The sequence below is a fragment of the Ranitomeya imitator genome, chromosome 2 (assembly GCF_032444005.1).
Source record: "Ranitomeya imitator isolate aRanImi1 chromosome 2, aRanImi1.pri, whole genome shotgun sequence".
NCBI classification, from domain to species: Eukaryota; Metazoa; Chordata; class Amphibia; order Anura; family Dendrobatidae; genus Ranitomeya; species Ranitomeya imitator.
Window position 1 is genome coordinate 385,935,605 of NC_091283.1, and position 19,352 is coordinate 385,954,956.

A 19,352-nucleotide genomic window follows, 5' to 3' on the forward strand; every position below is an offset into this window, starting at 1 on the left:
ATATTGTGTACTGTGTAATGCTGTGAGTTGGACATTAATGCTGTCAAGGAAACGCATTAAAGAGACTTTTGTTTGGAACTTTGCTGGGTCACTGCCTCATCGCTGCATAGCGTGGATACCGCTCACTACAAATTGTAGGTAGTGCACAGTGTTGTAAATTTTAACTGACTACAGGACTGGTGTCCAACTAATGTGTTTGAAATCACTCATTTTTCCTTGGCACAGATGGGCTATAACATCAGATGAACAGTTCCTGTGCCACCATCTATCAGGTGTCATCATTTAAGGCGGCTGGAGGTAGAGTAATGGCAGGCTATTTTTTCTTGGCTCATTCTGGATCCTTTGCTATCTGTGGATGGATGTTTGAACATTAGGGATAACATACGCATTTTGGTCAGCCAAGATCATCTCTTCATGGCGGCTGTTTCCCCTATGGTTGAAGGACAATGCACCATGACATAATGATCCACTAGTCATGGATTGATTCCAGGAACATTAGAGAGTTTTTGTTGCTTCCCCGGGCTTCATAGTCCTCATGTTTTAATCCTATAGCGCATCTTCAGGATGAGATGACAGAGACTATTCACAACATATCAGTATCTCCATTTTATTTGCGGATGGGCCGATAATCCCACAGAATGAGGCCGGGGTCACACCAAGCGTAGTAAAATACTGTCCGTATTTTACATGCGTAATGATCCCAAAATAGTGATCCGTATGTCATCCATAGGCAGGGTTTGGCAGCTTATTTTGCGTATGTAAATCTCCATATGTAATCCGTATGGCATACGTACAGCGAGATTTTCTCGCCGGCTTGCAAAACAGACATACAATGGATCCATGGGCTGAAATATTCATGAAAACATGAATATGTTTTCTAGGTAGCTACGTTCCCCTGCTTTCCATTCAATCCCCAGATTTTACAGTCAGGAGCACAGCTGCATTAGCAGGCTCCTGGCTGTAAAAATCTTTAACCTCTTCAGATGGATTTACAGCGTGGGACAAGACTGAACGACGGAAGGTATGGGATATTGTTGATTTTTTATTTTAACTTTCAGGTGACAAGGGTCTTCAATTGTATTGAGAGTATAATAAACTATTACAACACCATGTGTCTTTATTTCATTGAAATACTTTTTTCATAATGTGTGTGTGTTTTATTAACCATTTACTACTATTGGATTAATAATGGATAGGTGTCTTATTGACACTTCTCCATTATTAACCTGGCTTAATGTCACCTTACAATAGCAAGGTGACATTAACCCTTTATTACCCCATATCCCACCGCTACAGGGGAGTGGGAAGAGAAAGGCTAAGTGCCAGAATAGGCGCATCTTACAGATGTGCCTTTTCTGGGGTGGCTGGGGGCAGATGTTTTTAGCAGGGGGGGCCAATAACCATGGTCCCTCTCTAGGCTATTAATATTTGCCCTCAGTCACTGGCTTTCCCACTCTGGCGGAGAAAATTGCACGGGAGCCCACGCCAGTTTTTTCCACGATTTAACCCTTTATTTTAACAGCTAGAGCCCCAAAATTTTGCACACACACACTACTAACATTAGTAGTGAGGAATAGGCAAAAAAAAGGGATATGAAATGGTTTACTGTATGTAAACCATGTCTCATATCATGTCGGGTTTGGGAAGGAGATAGCATAAGCCAGCAATTGAATTACCGGCTTTTCTGCTATCTAGCGCTGGATGAAAAAAAAAAAAAAAAAAAAATATATATATATATATATATATATATATATGAAGAAAAGGAACAGCACAACGCTTGTACTTATCTTCAGGTGCAGGGCCTCAGGCAACCAGTCCAACGATTGCACCAGATTCACAACGGCTATGTGGGTTGATTAAACCTTCCACATTTTTTTTCACTTTAACAATGGAGTGCTGCCTCTTTTTTGAATCTCTCTCTCTCTCTCTCTCTCCCCCTCCCTCCCTCCCTCTCCCTCTCTCCCTCTCTCCCTATACTATTTGTAGACATTAATTTAATCTGTTCTATTCTAACCTGTCAGTGTGATTTTACTGTACACCGCGCTGAATTACCGGCTTTTCTCTAGAACACCGCTGCGTTTTTCTCGCAAGTCACACTCATGGTCCGTGTGTAATCCGTATTTTTTTCGCCCCCATAGACTTTCATTGGTGGATTTTTTGCGCAATACGCTGACAAACGCAGCATGCTGTGATTTTCTACGCCCGTAAAATACAGCTGAGAAATATACGGCAGATAGGAGCTGCCCCATAGAAAATAATTGGTCCGTGTGCAATTCGTAGTTTTTGCGCCTCTCATACGTCCGTAAAACTCGCTAGTGTGACCCCGGCCTTTCTTCTTCGTCTAGTGGAATCTATTACAGTCTGAATTGCTGAGGATCTGAATAGACAACGCGGGTGTCTCTAATAATGTGGCCATTCAGTGTGTGTTTTATAGTTGGTGGAGATGACAGGGTAAAGCTGATCATAGACATTAAATGTTGTCTGGATCTTCCCCCAATTTTCTGGTTATGATTTTTTCATCTTTCTCTGACTCTTAAAAATTTTCTTTCAGGGTAAATATCTGCCCCATATTAATACTACAGAGACATATATGAGAGGTGATGAGCGGTGTAAAGAGGAGATTCTCACAGATAACTGCACGGGTGAGTATAACCTAAAAAAAATCAGTGCCAGGAGCGCACATCGGGTTGGCTCCATCCCAGAGGGAACACAAATCCATTATGGGTATTTATTTATGCGCCATGATTGTGCTTATAATAATATATGATTATTTTTGTGACATGTTCAGACATTTCATCTCTTGCACACATCTGGTCAGTTTACATTATCATTCTTGCAGCACATGATAATTATTATTATATTACATTATATGGTGATCTGCTGCAGACTTCTGCAATGTCCAGTATAACCCTGTTTTTTGTAAACCTACTACCATCCACTCTGATCATTACATAGTATATTTTTTCCCTAATTAAACACGTTGATTATGTGTCTGTATTCCTAAATCTAAAACACATTTTGGTTCCCTTCCTCATTTTTGTACAATCATGTTCTTACATTCTGACATCTTCCCTCTTACATCTAGTGATTTTTTTACGTTACACTTCATCCATTTTTTTACTTTATATTTTACATATGTGATAAAATATATTGATGGTTTTTAACTCACTATTTTTAGTAATGATTTTTTTTTCAGTTATAGCTCTATAATCATGCCCCTTTTTTGTTACTATGACATATCATGTACTTTTTTTTAGATTTTTGCCACTTTTGAAGCAGAAGAGATACTTATGTATTCACAGCCCTGTTTTATACAGGACACTCAGTGGATGTCTGGGGATCTGAACTCAAGACCCCTGATATGGAAGGTAGAAACATTACTACTGAGCCACAGGCTGTACTGTTGTGGAGAAACTTCTCAGCCTGAAAGCATCAAAAGCATTCTTCTTTACATGCATAATATAACGTTATATGCAGATATCATGCCAGAACATTATAAGTGCTGAAAAGTAATCACCAGAGATTTCTAACTATAGAATTATTCTCAAAAATTATACAAAATCATCACAGTGAACATGGACATATGTTGTGTCCCTGTAATTGTAACAACATGTACAATATAGTGATTTATGGTGATCGGTAAATAGTGTGAATGAAAATGACACCTTTGTTTTCATTCACATTATACATTTATATATATATATATTTTTTTTATCGGCAAAAAAAGCTTATCATGCATCACACAGAACTTTGATTTCCATTCTCAAAAAAGAACACAAATAATAATAATAACTAGATGGGCATTTTCCTGAAGGAAATACATGGTGCTTGAACAGCGCTGCCAGCTTTAGAGCAGTGTATCAGGTGTCGACTGTAAGAAAGTAAAGTTAGAATATGAATATTGTGTATAGCGATGGCACAACATGGGATGGGTTGTATATGCAGCCAATGGGAGGGATGTAGCGATTCCCCCCCCCCCCCCCCTTCTCCCATTGATTTCAATGGGCAGTGTAACACCTGTCAAATCATGTGACTGGTGTCAAAAGTTGCAAAGTCAAATGAAGGTTGCAAGCAAAAAGTCGACTGAGTATCACAATCACTAATGTGCTTAACCCCATTTAAGTGCGTTAGTGCTGGGAAATTGCCCATTATAACCTATGGGAGCCTTGAAAATCGCTTGCAAAAACATCTGGCTGGGCATTTTTGCAGGTGATTTTAACATCGACGTTTACAAAGGGGCCATGAAAGGCCCTAGAAAAGCATCAGGAGTAGGTGCAAAATACAAAATTGATGCAAATCTTTCCAGCATAAATCTTGTCTTTGAGTTTGACTCCTGGTTTTCGCCTCCAAACGGAATTGAAAAATCAATGATCAAACTCTGCTGTATGCCTGAGACCTATGGATGTTTTCCGAAATTTACTGCAGACTGCAAAATTGTTGCAGACACGCAGCAAATCCACAGCATTAGGTCCGTTTCACAGGGGCGATTTTTTTTTTGTTTTTTTTTGTTTTAGCATGAGAATTACAGACAATTTTCTCGCTAAAAATCATGACCCATTGTTATCAATGGGCATATTCACATGTGGCCATGTGATGTCATGTGTTCATGTGAATACGGTCATTGAAAATAATAGGCTGTGATTTGTAGAGCTAAAATGTCCGGCAATATTCGCGCCAAAGAATCACCTGTGTGAAACGACTTTATTGCCACAAAACCTGTAGCAAATCTGGTGGAATAAGCATGGCATAGTCCCCCCATGGAAATTAATAACATAGGTGAAATACTGTATTTTAGGGCTGCGGGAAAGAAACAATGACATGCCCTATTCTTTGGCTCCCAGCCCTTACATAATACTGTATGGCAAAATTTGCTGTGAGAAAAAAATGGCAGTGATTTGTTAACTGCTCCTCTCACACGTGTGAATACACCCTTAGGGGCAGATTTACCTCAGTGGAAATTCCTTCAGAAATTCTGCTTTATGTTGTTCACCGAACACAGAAATTAGAGGATGACTAGCAGATTAGGAAGAATAGGCCTCACACAGTGAAACTGCCTAACAGACAGTTCTAGTTGCCCCGACAACCAATCAGAGGTCAGCTTTCACTTTACCTCAGCAGTTTCAAATCTGAAAGCTGACCTCTGGTTGCTCTGGACAACCAAAATGGTTTTACTCTGAGGCAATTTTCATTAATCAGGCCACTAATATTTATTATAGAAATCAGGGAACCTTGTCACATACATTTCTTATAGCAGTGCAGTGGTCCCTATTTACTCAATAAAATTGTACAATTAGTGGACTAGTAAGTCCTTAAGGTCCCTTCACACTGAATGATACCGCTGACGATTGTGACGCTGCAACGTCGCAAACCCGACATCGCAGCGTTGCAAGCGCAGCGGTCACAGTGAACAATTTTCTTCACTGGGAGTGAATGATGCATGACACCCCAGCGATGAAAACGGCCGGGACTGGGATCTGCCATGCTCAGGAATCCCCCTTGCGATGTTGTATCCCACTGTCACATGCAGCAATTGCCACAGTCACAGCGGGGTATCGCTGAAACGTTATGGATCGGATGCTCGTTCAGTGTGATGGGGACCTTAGTAATGATAGCAACTATTTAATTGCAGGTGTACCCCTGAAAAATAAAAATGGACAAAAGCGCATATCGCATTTTCATGGAAATATTTTGTGGACATTCTTGTGGTGCGAATCATCTCAGGTTGGTAAAAGCCAGAGCGACTGCATAGTGCAGCCCCTCACAAGCCACATTGGCATGGTGTGGCCCCTCAGCAGCCACTATGATGTCGGGACCTTTATGGAGCCAGTCTGGCATGCGAGGCCTTTCAGGGACCACTTTAGCATGTGAAGTCCAAGACCCACTTTGTTGTGCGGGCCCCCTCAGGAGCCAGTCTGGTTCCCAGGGCCCCTCAGGAACCACTTTGGTGCCAATGAATCTCAGGAGCAAGTCTGGCATGCAGGGCCCTGCCCCTGGGTAGCCATTTTGGCCCCTTGGTAGCCACTTTGATGTGCGGGGCCCCATGTTAGCCACTTTGGCCCCTTGGTAGCCATTTTGGCATGCAGGAATCCTTGGTAGCCACTTTGGTGCACACAGCCCCTTGGTAGCCACTTTGGCACGGCACCTTGGTAGCCACTTCAGCCACAGGCTAGCCACTTTGGCACGTTCGGCACCTCTGTAGCCACTTTGGCCACTTGATAGCCACGTTAGCACATTAGGCACCTCGGTAGCCACTTTTGCCACTTGGTAGCCACTTTGGCACATTCGGCACCTCGGTAGCCACTTTGGCCACTTGGTAGCCATTTTGGCTACCATTTTGGCTACTGTATATACATTATATATATATATATGTATATATATATAATTATTATTAATTTATATAGCACCATTGGTTCCATGGTGCTGTACATGAGAAGGGGTTACATACAAATTACAGATATCACTTACATTAAGCAAACTAACAATTACAGACTGATACAGAGGGGTGACGACCCTGCCCTTGCAGGCTTACATCCTACAGGATGGTGGGGAAGGAGACAGTAGGTCGAGGTTTGCAGGAGCTCCGGTGTTGGTGAGGCGGTAGCTCCGGTAGTGGTGAGGAGGCAGCGGGGCCAGTGCAGGCTGTAGGCTTTTTTGAAGAGGTGGGTGTTCAGGTTCCATCTGAAGGATCCAAATGTGGTTGATAGTCGGACGTTTTGGGGCAAAGAATTCCAGAGGATGGGGGATATTCGGGAGAAGTCTTGGAGGCGGTTGGGTGAGGAGCAAATAAGTGTGGAGGAGAGGAGGTCATGGGAGGACTTGGGGTTACGTGAGGGAAGATATCGGGAGATTAGTTCAGAGATATATGGAGGAGACATGTTATGGATGGCATTGTAAGTCAGTATTAGTAATTTGAACTGGATACGCTGAGGGAATGGGAGCCAGTGAAGATATTAGCAGAGGGGGGAAGTGGAGGAGTAGCGAGGAGAGAGATGAATTAGTCGGGCAGCAGAGTTAAAGGGAACCTGTCACCTGTTTTTTCGATAGGAGATAAGAATATAGTTCAATAGGGCCTGAGCTCTGCTTTACATTAGTACCTTTATTATCCCCTGATTCCCCACCTTTGCAGAGAAAATACCCTAGTAATCTCGCCGTTTTTCGCTGTCAATCACCCCAGTCCGGTCCGATGGGTGGGGCCTAATCACCGATTCTCCCCACCTCTTGCTTTTCACTACGAATCTTCTTCCCGGCGTTGGCATTGTATTTAGCACCTGTGCATTAAAGTGTCATCTCGTGCCTGCGCAGTATGCTTTGCCCAACTGTGGGCAAAGCATACAACACATTACTGCGCATGTGCCGGCTTTTCACGCTAACCTCTGTGCCCCGGAAGTCTGGATATGCAAATTGTGCTGTCCTGGACGCCGGAAAACTTTTTCCATCCAGGACATAACGCCGTAACCCACTGCTAGCGTAAGTTTTCTGACAAAATTGCTAATCTATCTATCTATCTAACTATCTCTTTACATCTATTTATCTGTCTCTCTATTTCTTTACATCTATCTATCTCATTCTATCTATGTTATTCCTTCTAACTTTCTGATTCCTTCTATCTATTTATCTATCTCATCTATCTAAGAGGAGAGTACATACAACATACACCCTGCAACATACCACATGTGACATGCAACATATGACATGCTGCATGCGACATTCAATATAGCACATGCAACATACCACATGCGACATGCAACATACCACATACCCCGTGCAACATGCAACATATGACATATGACATGCTGTTTGCGACATGCAACATGCTACATACCACATGCAACATACGACATGCTGCATGCGACATGCAACACACCACATGCGCCATGCGACATACTACATGTGCCATACTACATGTGCCATGCAACATACTATATGCGACATGCAACATACCACATGCGACATGCAACATACCACATGCGACATGCAACATACCACATGCAAAATGCAACATACCACATCACATGCAAAATGCAACATACCACATGGGACATGCGACAAACTACATGCACCATACTACATGCGACATGCAACATGCGGCATGCAACATACCACATCCTACATGCGACATGCAACATACCACATGCGACATACCACATGTGACATGCAACATACCACATGTGACATGCAACATCCTACATGCGACATGCAACATGCAACATGCTGCATACAACAATCAACATACTGTACATACATACAGAACATGCAACATACATGACATACATACAGTACATACATACAGACATACAGTACATACAACATAGAGTACATATTCACCATCACCTTGATCCCAGAAGCCACTGTCACCTGTATCAAATAATAAAATAACAAACACTATACTCCCTGATTCACAGAAATCCAATTAAAACGAGTGTCCCTCGACGATCTCCCGTGGAGAGCAGCAGCATCAGCTGATGTGACCGCTCTCCAGGGGCACCAGGAATACAATGATGGAAGATATCCTTCCACAATGTATTCCTACGCCCCTGTGAGAAAATAGTCCCTAGTCACACGTCTGGCACTGCTGTGTGGGAAAAATCCCAGGCAGCTTTGCCATAAAGTGAGACTCTGAACTAAGGTAACCTCAGTGATACACAGCAGGAGCCATTGTCTCCTGTCAGTGTGTCACTGGAGGTCTATAGAGCAGTGACATCACCCAATGTCACTGTTCTATAGGGGAGATCGTCGTGGGACTCTCCTTATTAATTGAACTACTGCGGAAAGCAAGCACACGGTTTCTTCATTATTTTTACCCTTTTTGCAGGCGCTTGAGTATGGTAAGTATGGTGAAACTAAGGACAATAAAATTCTTTTTTCTGGCTGTGTCTCCATTTCTCTTTTCACACCCTCACCACAACAGGATTAGCAATGGATAGGCGTCCCACTGACGCCTCTCCATTATCAACCGCTCTCAATGTCACCCCACATCAGCAAGGTGACATTAACCCCCTACCACCCCATATCCCACCACTACAGGGGAGTGGGAATAGAGGGGCCAAGCTCCAGAACCGACACATCTCACAGATATATATATATATATATATATATATATATACACATACATATACTAAGGGACTGTGCTATACATAAGTGAGTACACTATATACTAAGTGACTGTGGTATACATAAGTGTATAGTGATGAGCCAGTATACTCGTTGCTCGGGTTTTCCCGAGCACGCTCAGGTGGTCTCTGAGTATTTGTGACTGCTCGGAGATTTCATTTTTGTTGACTCGGCTGCATGATTTACGACTGCTAGCCAGCCTGAGGACATGTGGGGGTTGCCTGGTTGCTAGGGAATCCCCACATGTACTCAAGCTGGATAGCAGCCGTAAATCATGCAGCTGCGGCGATGAAAACTAAATCTCCGAGCGGTCACAAATACTCGGAAACCACCCGAACGTGCTCGGGAAAACCTGATCAAAACGCTCATCACTTGTGAGTACACTTTATACTAAAGGACTGTGTTAGACAAAATAATTGATAATAATGTATTCCTCCACCTCCCCCTGTTCCTAAATCCATTATAAATCCCCTTTCCTCCCATCCCAATCCCCCACACCCCTCATTGTCCTCCTCCCCCTGCATCCCATTATTGCCCTCACCCCCATGATTGCCCTCATCACCACCTCCATTATTGCTTTCTCCACACCACCCCATTATTGCCCATTCCACCACCTCCATCATTGCCTCCTCCCCACCACCCCCATCATTGTCCTTTCCACTTCCACCATCATTGCTCTCTCCCCCACCACCCCATCATTACCCATTCCACCACCTCCATCATTACCTCCTCCCACCCAACACCCCCATCATTGTCCTTTCCACTGCCACAATCCATGCCTTCTCCCCCACCACCTCCATCATTTCCTCCTCCCCCCACCACCCCATCATTGTCCTTTCCACTGCCACCATCATTGCCTTCTCCCCCACCACCTCATCATTACCCATTCTACCACCTCCATCATTTCCTCCTCCCCCACCACTCCCATCATTGTCCTTTCCACCACCATCATCGTCTTCTCCCCACCACCCCCATCATTGCCTTCTCTCCCACCACCTCATCATTACCCATTCCACCACCTCCATCATTTCCTCCCCCACCACCCCATCTTTGTACTTTCCACCGCCATCATCATTGTCTTCTTCCCCACCACCCGATCATTACACATTCCACAACCTCCATCATTTCCTCCTCCCCACCACCGCCATCTTTACCCATTCCACCACCTCCACCATTGCCTCCTCCTCCATCATCCCCATCATTTCCCTTTCTACCACCATCATCATTGTCTTTTCCCCACCACCCCATCATTGCCCATTACACCACCTCCATCATTTCCTCCTCCCCATCCCCCATTATTGCCCATTCACCACCTCCATCATTTCCTCCTCTCCATCCCCCATTATTGCCCATTCACCACCTCCATCATTTCCTCCTCTCCATCCCCCATTATTGCTCATTCACCACCTCCATCATTTCCTCCTCCCCCACCACCCCTGTCATTGCCCTCTCCATCAACCCAATCATTGCCTTCCGCCCCATCACCCCATTATTGCCCTCTGTCAACCCAATCATTGCCTTCTGCCCCATCACCCCCATCATTGCCCTCTCCTCCACCTACACACAGACACAGCACCATTCACCTCTATACACACAGCACTATTCACCTCTTTGCATATACATACATACACACACCTCACCTCTGCGCTCAGTATTCTGAAGCCACAGCATCGCCAGCAGCTTCCTGTCTCACACAGCCGCAGTGCTCAATGATGTAATTCAGCCGCTGCTGTGTGTGAGCAAGGAAGCAGGATGGATCCATTCCCTGCAGCTCTGCTCCGCTGCCATTTTATCCTGCAGGCAGCAGAGCTGCAGAGATTGCTCCCTGCCCACCGCACATGAGCGCAATCTGGCCAGGGGCCCCTCGGAGCCGGATACACTAGCCAGATTGCCCTCAATATTAGCCACCCTACAGGCAGGGCTGGTTTTAGGCAAAGTGGAGCCCTAGGTAAAGTTTAAAATGGGGCCCCAAATGCTAACATATTGCACATCACACAGAAGCATTTTGGTTGTATTTATTTGCGCTGAGTTCAGGCCGCTAAATGAGTGCAATCGACAATATTGAAACCATTCAATGCTTGTTTCCCGGCCTTTTTACACCAACTGATAAGGAATGATGTCGACAGAATGATCACTATTAGATCACTAACAGAGCACCATACAGTATCATGTTATCAGCAGCACATCTACAGTTTACACCGGCGATGTGCTGCTGAGAACAATGATTTTTGTTTCAGCATAAACAATCCAATCACTCGATGAATATGCAGCATTTTGCTTGTTTAGTATAATACACCCCATAGTCCTCCATATGTTATAATGTGCACCACAGTCCTCCATATTGTAAAATGCACACTCCATAGTCCTCCATATAATATAATATGCCCCATATTTCTCAACATTGTATAATACACTCCTCAGTCCTCCATATAGTATTATATACTTCCCATAGTCCTCCATATAGTATAACACACTCCTCATAGTCCTCCATATAATAAATGCACTGCTCAGCCCTCCACATAGTATAATACACTCCTCTTAGTGCTCCATATAGTATAATGCACCGCCATAGTCATCCATGTAGTACAATTCACTTCCCATAGTATAATTCACCCCATACGTCTTCATATAGTATAATGTATTCCCCATAGTCCTCGATACAGTATAATGCAGCCCACATATAGTATAATGCAGCCATCCCATAGCATAGAGCATGATTCAGCCACCCCACAGAGTATAATATAACCCCATAGAATATAATGCAGCCCCCCTTATATAGTATAATGTAGCCCCCTCATAGGGTAGAGTGCAATCACCTCTCATCTATATATATAATTGTCTAAGGGTCTGTTTGTCTGTAACCGAAATCCCGCGTCGCTGATTGGTCGAGGCCAGACGGGCGCAACCAATCAGCGTTCATAAATAAACTACATACATATACTAGAATGAGAATAACATGAAGGACAGTCTGTGAGTGAGAGAATAACATGGAGAACAGTCTGTGAGGGAGAGAATAACATGGAGGACAGTCTGTGAGGGAGAGAATAACATGGAGGACAGTCTGAGGGAGAGAATAACATGGAGGACAGTCTGTGAAGGAGAGAATAACATGGAGGACAGTCTGTGAGGGAGAGAATAACATGGAGGACAGTCTGTGAGGGCGAGAATAACATGGAGGTCAGTCTGTGAGGGCGAGAATAACATGGAGGACAGTGTGTGAGGGAGAGAATAACATGGAGGACAGTGTGAGGGAGAGAATAACATGGAGAACAGTCTGTGAGGGAGAGAATAACATGAAGGACAGTCTGTGAGGGAGAGAATAACATGGAGGACAGTGTGTGAGGGAGAGAATAACATGGAGGACAGTCTGTGAGGGCGAGAATAACATGGAGGACAGTGTGAAAGAGAGAGAATAACATGGAGGATAGTCTGTGAGGGAGAGCATTAACATGGAGGACAGTCTGTGAAGGAGAGAATAGCATGGAGGACAGTCGGTGAGGGAGAGAATAATATGGAGGACAGTGTAAGGGAGAGAATAAAAATTTTTCCCCGTTTTTAAGTTTATCATATGGTAAAATAAAAGGTGTCTTTGAAAACTATGTCATCCTGTAGAAAACAAGCTGTCATACAGCTATAGATGACTAATAAAGTTTTGACTCTTAAAATAAAGACAGGAGAAAAACAATGTCAGTGTGTCCAATGGGTTAAAACATAAATGTAAGCACCAATGTTTATATGAATACTAGATGGTGGCCCAATTCTAACGCATCGGGTATCTATATATATCTAATATATAATTGCCTAGAATACTACTTCCTGCAATTTGTGCCAACTTCCTGTCCGGAGCTAATGTCCGGAGCTAATGTCCGGAGCTAATGTCCGGAGCTAATGTCCGGAGATAAGTGACGTCAACAGTGTCCAGTGTCTGATTGGTTGCCGCCTGCTGCGAGCGACCAATCAGAAACGTGCCGTACTGTGACACACTCCGCCCGCCATTTTGGTGTGATTTTTGAATTTTTACCTCACAGCAAGTTTCTACTGCGTGGAGGCGGGCCCAGTGACGTTGCTCTTCAAGCTCCTGCCGAATTTCGTCAAAAAAATGATAATACCATTTACCAAAACTATATATATTTAGTTGTGAAGTGGTTCAGTGACATTTTCACACCAATTTTGAACTTTTGTTTGGTGTTTTCTCCATATACTGCCTATTATTCACTGACTGTTATACTGAGAGACTGCCGTTTATTAACCTCTTCTTTGCCACATTGGGTATATTGCTCTATTATTTGCCACATAAGGACATTGTCCATTATTGCCCAGCAATTTCTCTGCAATATAAACTGCCTATTTATTAATATCTGCATTCCTGCAAAGAACTATTGCCTATTATTAACTGGCTATTTTCCTACTACCTGACACTGCCTCTTATTAACCTGTTGTTTGCCACCACCACGCTTAAAGCTGTTTAGCTTAGCCAACATGAGCTCTAATAGTAAGGATACTAATGACACAGAGCCCAAAGCTGCTGATGGTGCACGTAAGATTAGGTCTGATAGAAAGTATACTAATAATGCAGAGCAAAAAGACGCCGATGCCGCACGTAAGCGCAAACCGCGTGCTAACAAGAGTACAGAGGATAGATGCAAGCGCATGGACACTGTTAAGTATACTAATGACACAGAGTCCAAAGCTTATGATGGCGCACGTAAGATCAGGTCTGATATAAAGTATGGTAATGATGCAGAGCGAAAAGCCGCCGATGCCGGACGTAAGCGCAAACAGCGTGTTAACAAGAGTACAGAGGATAGATGCAAGTGCCTGGATACTGTTAAGTATACTAATGACACAGAGCCCAAAGCTGCTGATGGCGCACGTAACATCAGGTCTGATATAAAGTATGGTAATGATGCGGAAAGTTGTCGTCTGATGTCTTTCATCCCTCCCCTCATAAGCATGTTCATGGATCCTGTGTAACTGTACCTTAAATAACAAGAATTGTCAAGAGCTGGTGAGTGCAGCCATTTTTTGTTCTTTCTTACTATTATTTATTAATTGTATTATTCTTACATTTGAATAAATAAAGTATATATGGATTCTAGACTCCCGATTCTTTAGAATCGGGCTGCCATCTAGTATATATATAATTGTCTAAGGTCCACTTCCGTCTGTTTGTCTGTAACGGAAATCAGGGGTTGCTGATTGGTCGCGCCCAGCTGGCCGCGACCAATCAGCGATATTGTGGCGGGATTTAAACACCGCTTCACTTTTTACTATTCATGCGGCCATGCACTAGTATAAACTTGATAACCTGTGTGTGTAGATGAATGTCTGTCGATGGATGAAAGCTCCTTAATCATTCCCATTCCTAGTGATGATGACTGCTCGCAAATGGTGGAAGCTACCTAGCGCCCGACAGTGCTACCTGCACACTTAGCACACGTTTCTGCGTCTATTCGCAGTGCCCGCCTGTATGGCACTGTGCGCAATCAGTGCGCTTTCCTGACAGCCGGTCAGTGTAGGGTGGGAACTCCCGCTTGGACTCTGGATCTGACTCAGGGTGTCCTCAGGCGCGGGCTCAAAAAGCCACCGAGGGTCAGAGCGAGTCCAATCACCAGTTTAGTGGGGGTGATTCATAGGGATCCCACTAGTGTCTTTCAGCTGCACCCTGTGACTGCTGACAGGGCGCAGCATATTTATGGCGACTCTGTGAAGCAACAGAGTTCGCTTCCATTCACACTGGGTGAGGTCAAACCCACGTGTGAGCAAGCGTCCATCTGCCATTACTCAGCTGCAGGTGTCATCTCTGCACAGTGGACCCCGGACTGAGAATGCACATCATATTCTCTAATAATATTATTTGGTGCGTTCCGCAAGTCCTAACACCCCCCATAGTATATAGCACAGCCCGCATAGTATATAGCACAGGCCGCATAGTATATAGCACAGCCCGTATAGTATATAGCACAGCCCGCATAGTATATAACACGGCCCGCATAGTATATAGCACAGCCTGCATAGTATATAACACAGCCCGCATAGTATATAGCACAACCCGCATAGTATATAGCACAGCCCGCATAGTATATAGCACAGCCCGCATAGTATATAGCACAGCCCGCATAGTATATAACACAGCCCGCATAGTATATAACACAGCCCGCTTCTCCCCCCCTTTCCCCGAGAATGGCCCCACAGTCCAGTACTCACTGTTATAGTAAATAAAAACAAAAACCACACACCTCACCTCTCCTCGTGCCTGCGCTGCTCCGGTCTCTGCGACTGCACTGCTTGGCACATAGTGAGTGCGCGATGACGTCATCGCGCACCTGCAGTGTCAGAGGCAGAGCGGGAATGATGGGAGAGGGAGCGTCAGCTGACCCTCTCTCCACCATCAATTCTTTGAACTGTACCTGCAGACGCCGATATAGTTCAATGCGGCGGCGGTGGGGGAGTCGGCACTGGAGGCAGGCAGGCCACCCTGCCTCATTAGGGCCCCATAGCGGCTGCGTGATGTGCCGATAGCTGGGGGAGCGGGGGCCCAAGGCAGCTGCCTGCCCCTAACGCCGCCCTGCCTGCAGGGGCCCTCGGAGCCTCTGGGCCCCGATGCTACTGCATCGGTTGAACTGGTTGTATGTCCGCCAATGAACTGATATGTTTTGGACATAAATTCCATTTTCCTGAAAAGAACAGTGAAAACTCAGGTGTGAACACACTCCAAAGCTGTCCTACAAAAAATGGCTACATGTCTGGGTTTCATCCGCTTGATTGAATTTGCCCATTCAAGGGAATGGGTCTGCATTTCCGCATAGCACTCACATGTCATCCAGAATATCCTGGTTCATTAACTGAATCAGAATATTGTATGTTGACATTTTTCCTCGTGAACCACCAGACTCCAATATTTTTACGGTGGAGAACTTCATAGTGTGAATATGTCCCATGGAGAGGGGAAGAATGACAGAGAAATCATATACCTGCCTGGCAGTAAGGCCGGCGTCACACTAGGCATATGAAAATACGGTCCGTTTTTTACGGCCGTAATACGCAGTAATTGTCCCAAAACACTGTTCCGTATTCAATACGAGGATGTGATTTTCACGCTCAAATTTATCTGTGTGTCATCCGTATGGCGATTTTTTTTTTTCTCGCAGGCTTGCAAAATGGACATACCATGGATCCATCGGCTCAAATATTCTTAAAAACATATATACAGTCTACATGTCGGGGTCGTCACGACAATACCCTTCATCCACCAGTCATTCCAAATCAGATTAAAAGCAGTGGTACCGGAGTGAAGAATGAGTCAGACAAAAGCTGGTTCAAACTCAGAGTCTGCTTATGCTTCCACACGTAGTGGTAACCTCACAGCAACTGAACTGTTTATTTCATATACACAACATTATATGGTCCATTGGGGGAAGGTGTGCAGAGGGCAGGGTTAGGCGGGGTTTAAGCAATGTATCTAGTATTCAGTCCCTCTGGTTGGCCTGACATCATCTGATGAATCTTCCTTTGTCCACATCTTGTTAAGTTTCGATTTCCAGAGAAATGATACTTTAGCTTCAGAAACGAAAGTAGATTCTTGGCAAGAACAAAAAGTAGGGCAAAGGTGAATACTGGCAGCCATCTTAAATACAGTTAAATTTGCATTTGGCAAGTATGAAGGGAAAAACTTATTGTTTCACAGCATAAGAATATATAAAAGTACAAAAGTGTATAAAGACATATATTTTCACCTTGACAATCCCCCCTAAACACTAAGTTTTTCCCTAAAAAGAAAGTTCCTTCGAGACTGTCCATGTGATGGGGAAAGGGGAGGTGGATTTCTTCATCCAGACACCTCAGAAGCTCTCCCCTTGTGAGAGGCCTCCAGGCAGCTGAACCCTTCACTAGCTTCACATGGAGTTCTCCTACTGTCCCTAAACTAAATCTTTTTACATCATCTGAAAATAGAGGGTTTTGTCTAATTTCTTGAAGGGGACGTACTTAGGGATTTCCCCTGGATCAGTACCATCGTACTCTGGTGGGTCTACTTCTTGGTTGAGGAAGGTGCCAGTCGGAGTTGCCTCAGTGATAACCTTTTTATACAGGGGAATAATACAACAGAGGATTATCGATCCAACTACAAGAAGGGCAATCAGTACTAGACAAGCTTGTTGAAGGAATCCTTTGAGCCCACCCAACCAACCGGAAAAGAAAGATGTGTCTACTCCAGCATTAGTTTTTAATTCTGCTGCTAACCCATTTATCTTTTTAAGGGCTATCATGGTCTTTCCATTTACCCCAGAGTTCTGAGGGATATAGGTACAACATTCCTCTCCCACCATTCCACAGACTCCTCCTTTCTCAGCTAAAATCATATCTAGGGCTAGTCGGTTTTGGAGGGTCATTCTAGTGTTAGGGCCCAACTCCTCAACTATACCCTGGAAAGCATCACAGATAAAATTGACAAACCTTTGTTCACTGTAATATATGTAATTGATCCAATCAATATTTTTATTAATCTGCACCTGTGGATTAAAGAAGCAAAGCCAGCATAGATCTGGTTCTGGGCTTTAAACTGGTCAGGCACCCCCCTTGGCACTCCAATGCCATCGACATATACCAATGGATTTTCTTCGTAACTCATGTGGAGCTGATCGAGACTTCTCCTCTTTCTGGTATATTCATCAGGTGTCTCTGGATCCCAAGGTAAAATCTTGAACTGCATAGCTAGTTTAACAAGGGTGCACTGACCTGTCCAGGCATTAGGCAACCTAGGATGGAGCTTACCATCTCCACATAACCAATAAATATCGTACATATACTGTGTATGATTAGCTAGCAAATCAGTAGGGAACTGTTCTCTTTGCAGAACCCTGTCTCGAAGACCCCTACTGGTGTACCTGTAGTGTCGTGGGAATTATAGCAGGTATAATTATCAGCTAATACGGTTATTCCCCCTGGGACCTTTAGTTTAGGTGCTTCATGAATTAGTGGGACATAATCTGAGCAATCAGTGGGCTTTAGACCCTTCAACAGATTCATAACACAGGCAGTGGTATTGTCATCAGGAAAAAACAATGCATGTGTGTATAGATGTGTATTCGCTGCAGCACAAGCAATACATCCTACAGAGATATTCTGGACTCGTACATTGTATCTTACCCATTCTAACCATACATTTTTTCCTTGGGACTGTTTGTGTTTCTATAGAGAAGACTTCTTGCCAACTAAGACCTGGAATGGGGATTACTTCGTTAACTATATTTTGCAAACGTTCACCTGGGCCTGTTTTAGCTGTACTGGTAACAGGGGCCTTGGTTGGTCTGAAGCTAATATCCTGGAGCTGTATATGGCCTAAATTCCCATAGTATCCACCATTAAACACATTATGAAAATATCTTCCCAGCACAATTGTTATCTCTGGTAACACATATATAATACTGGATAATTCCCTCTACCACCCGCTGAGTCTCGGGGCACTTGACTACATTGCAGAAATCAAATCACCAGATATTTACCGGGGCCGTTAGGTTTACCCAGAGAATAGTAGCACCGGTATTCTTATTTACAATAGGGGCCGAGGAGGTAGGGGTGAGGATGACCCCCTGCCTCAGGACCAAAAACAACAGCAACATTTTCCTTCGATCATCACTGTTCTTCAACTATATCAATAGTAAAAGAATAAAAACTGAAAATGTAGGCCCCTTAAAAAATAGTGAGGAAAGAATGGTTGTAGATGACGAGGAAAAAGCTAACATATTAAACACCTTCTTCTCCACGGTATTCACGGTGGAAAATGAAATGCTAGGTGAAATCCCAAGAAACAATGAAAACCCTATATTAAGGGTCACCAATCTAACCCAAGAAGAGGTGCGAAACCGGCTAAATAAGATTAAAATAGATAAATCTCCGGGTCCGGATGGCATACACCCACGAGTACTAAGAGAACTAAGTAATGTAATAGATAAACCATTATTTCTTATTTTTAGTGACTCTATAGCGACAGGGTCTGTTCCGCAGGACTGGCGCATAGCAAATGTGGTGCCAATATTCAAAAAGGGCTCTAAAAGTGAACCTGGAAATTATAGGCCAGTAAGTCTAACCTCTATTGTTGGTAAAATATTTGAAGGGTTTCTGAGGGATGTTATTCTGGATTATCTCAATGAGAATAACTGTTTAACTCCATATCAGCATGGGTTTATGAGAAATCGCTCCTGTCAAACCAATCTAATCAGTTTTTATGAAGAGGTAAGCTA

At 43.9% G+C, this 19,352-nt stretch overlaps 1 protein-coding gene across 1 annotated transcript in view; it reads left to right on the forward strand.

The window, feature by feature from the left end:
* LOC138664107 (zinc finger protein 585A-like) overlaps window positions 1-19,352 on the forward strand; it is a 132,613-nt gene that overhangs the window by 25,532 nt on the left and 87,729 nt on the right. Inside the window, exon 10 of the mRNA XM_069750534.1 lies at window positions 2,552-2,642. Coding sequence (XP_069606635.1) covers window positions 2,552-2,642 — 91 coding nt within the window. The remainder of the gene's footprint in view (window positions 1-2,551; window positions 2,643-19,352) is intronic.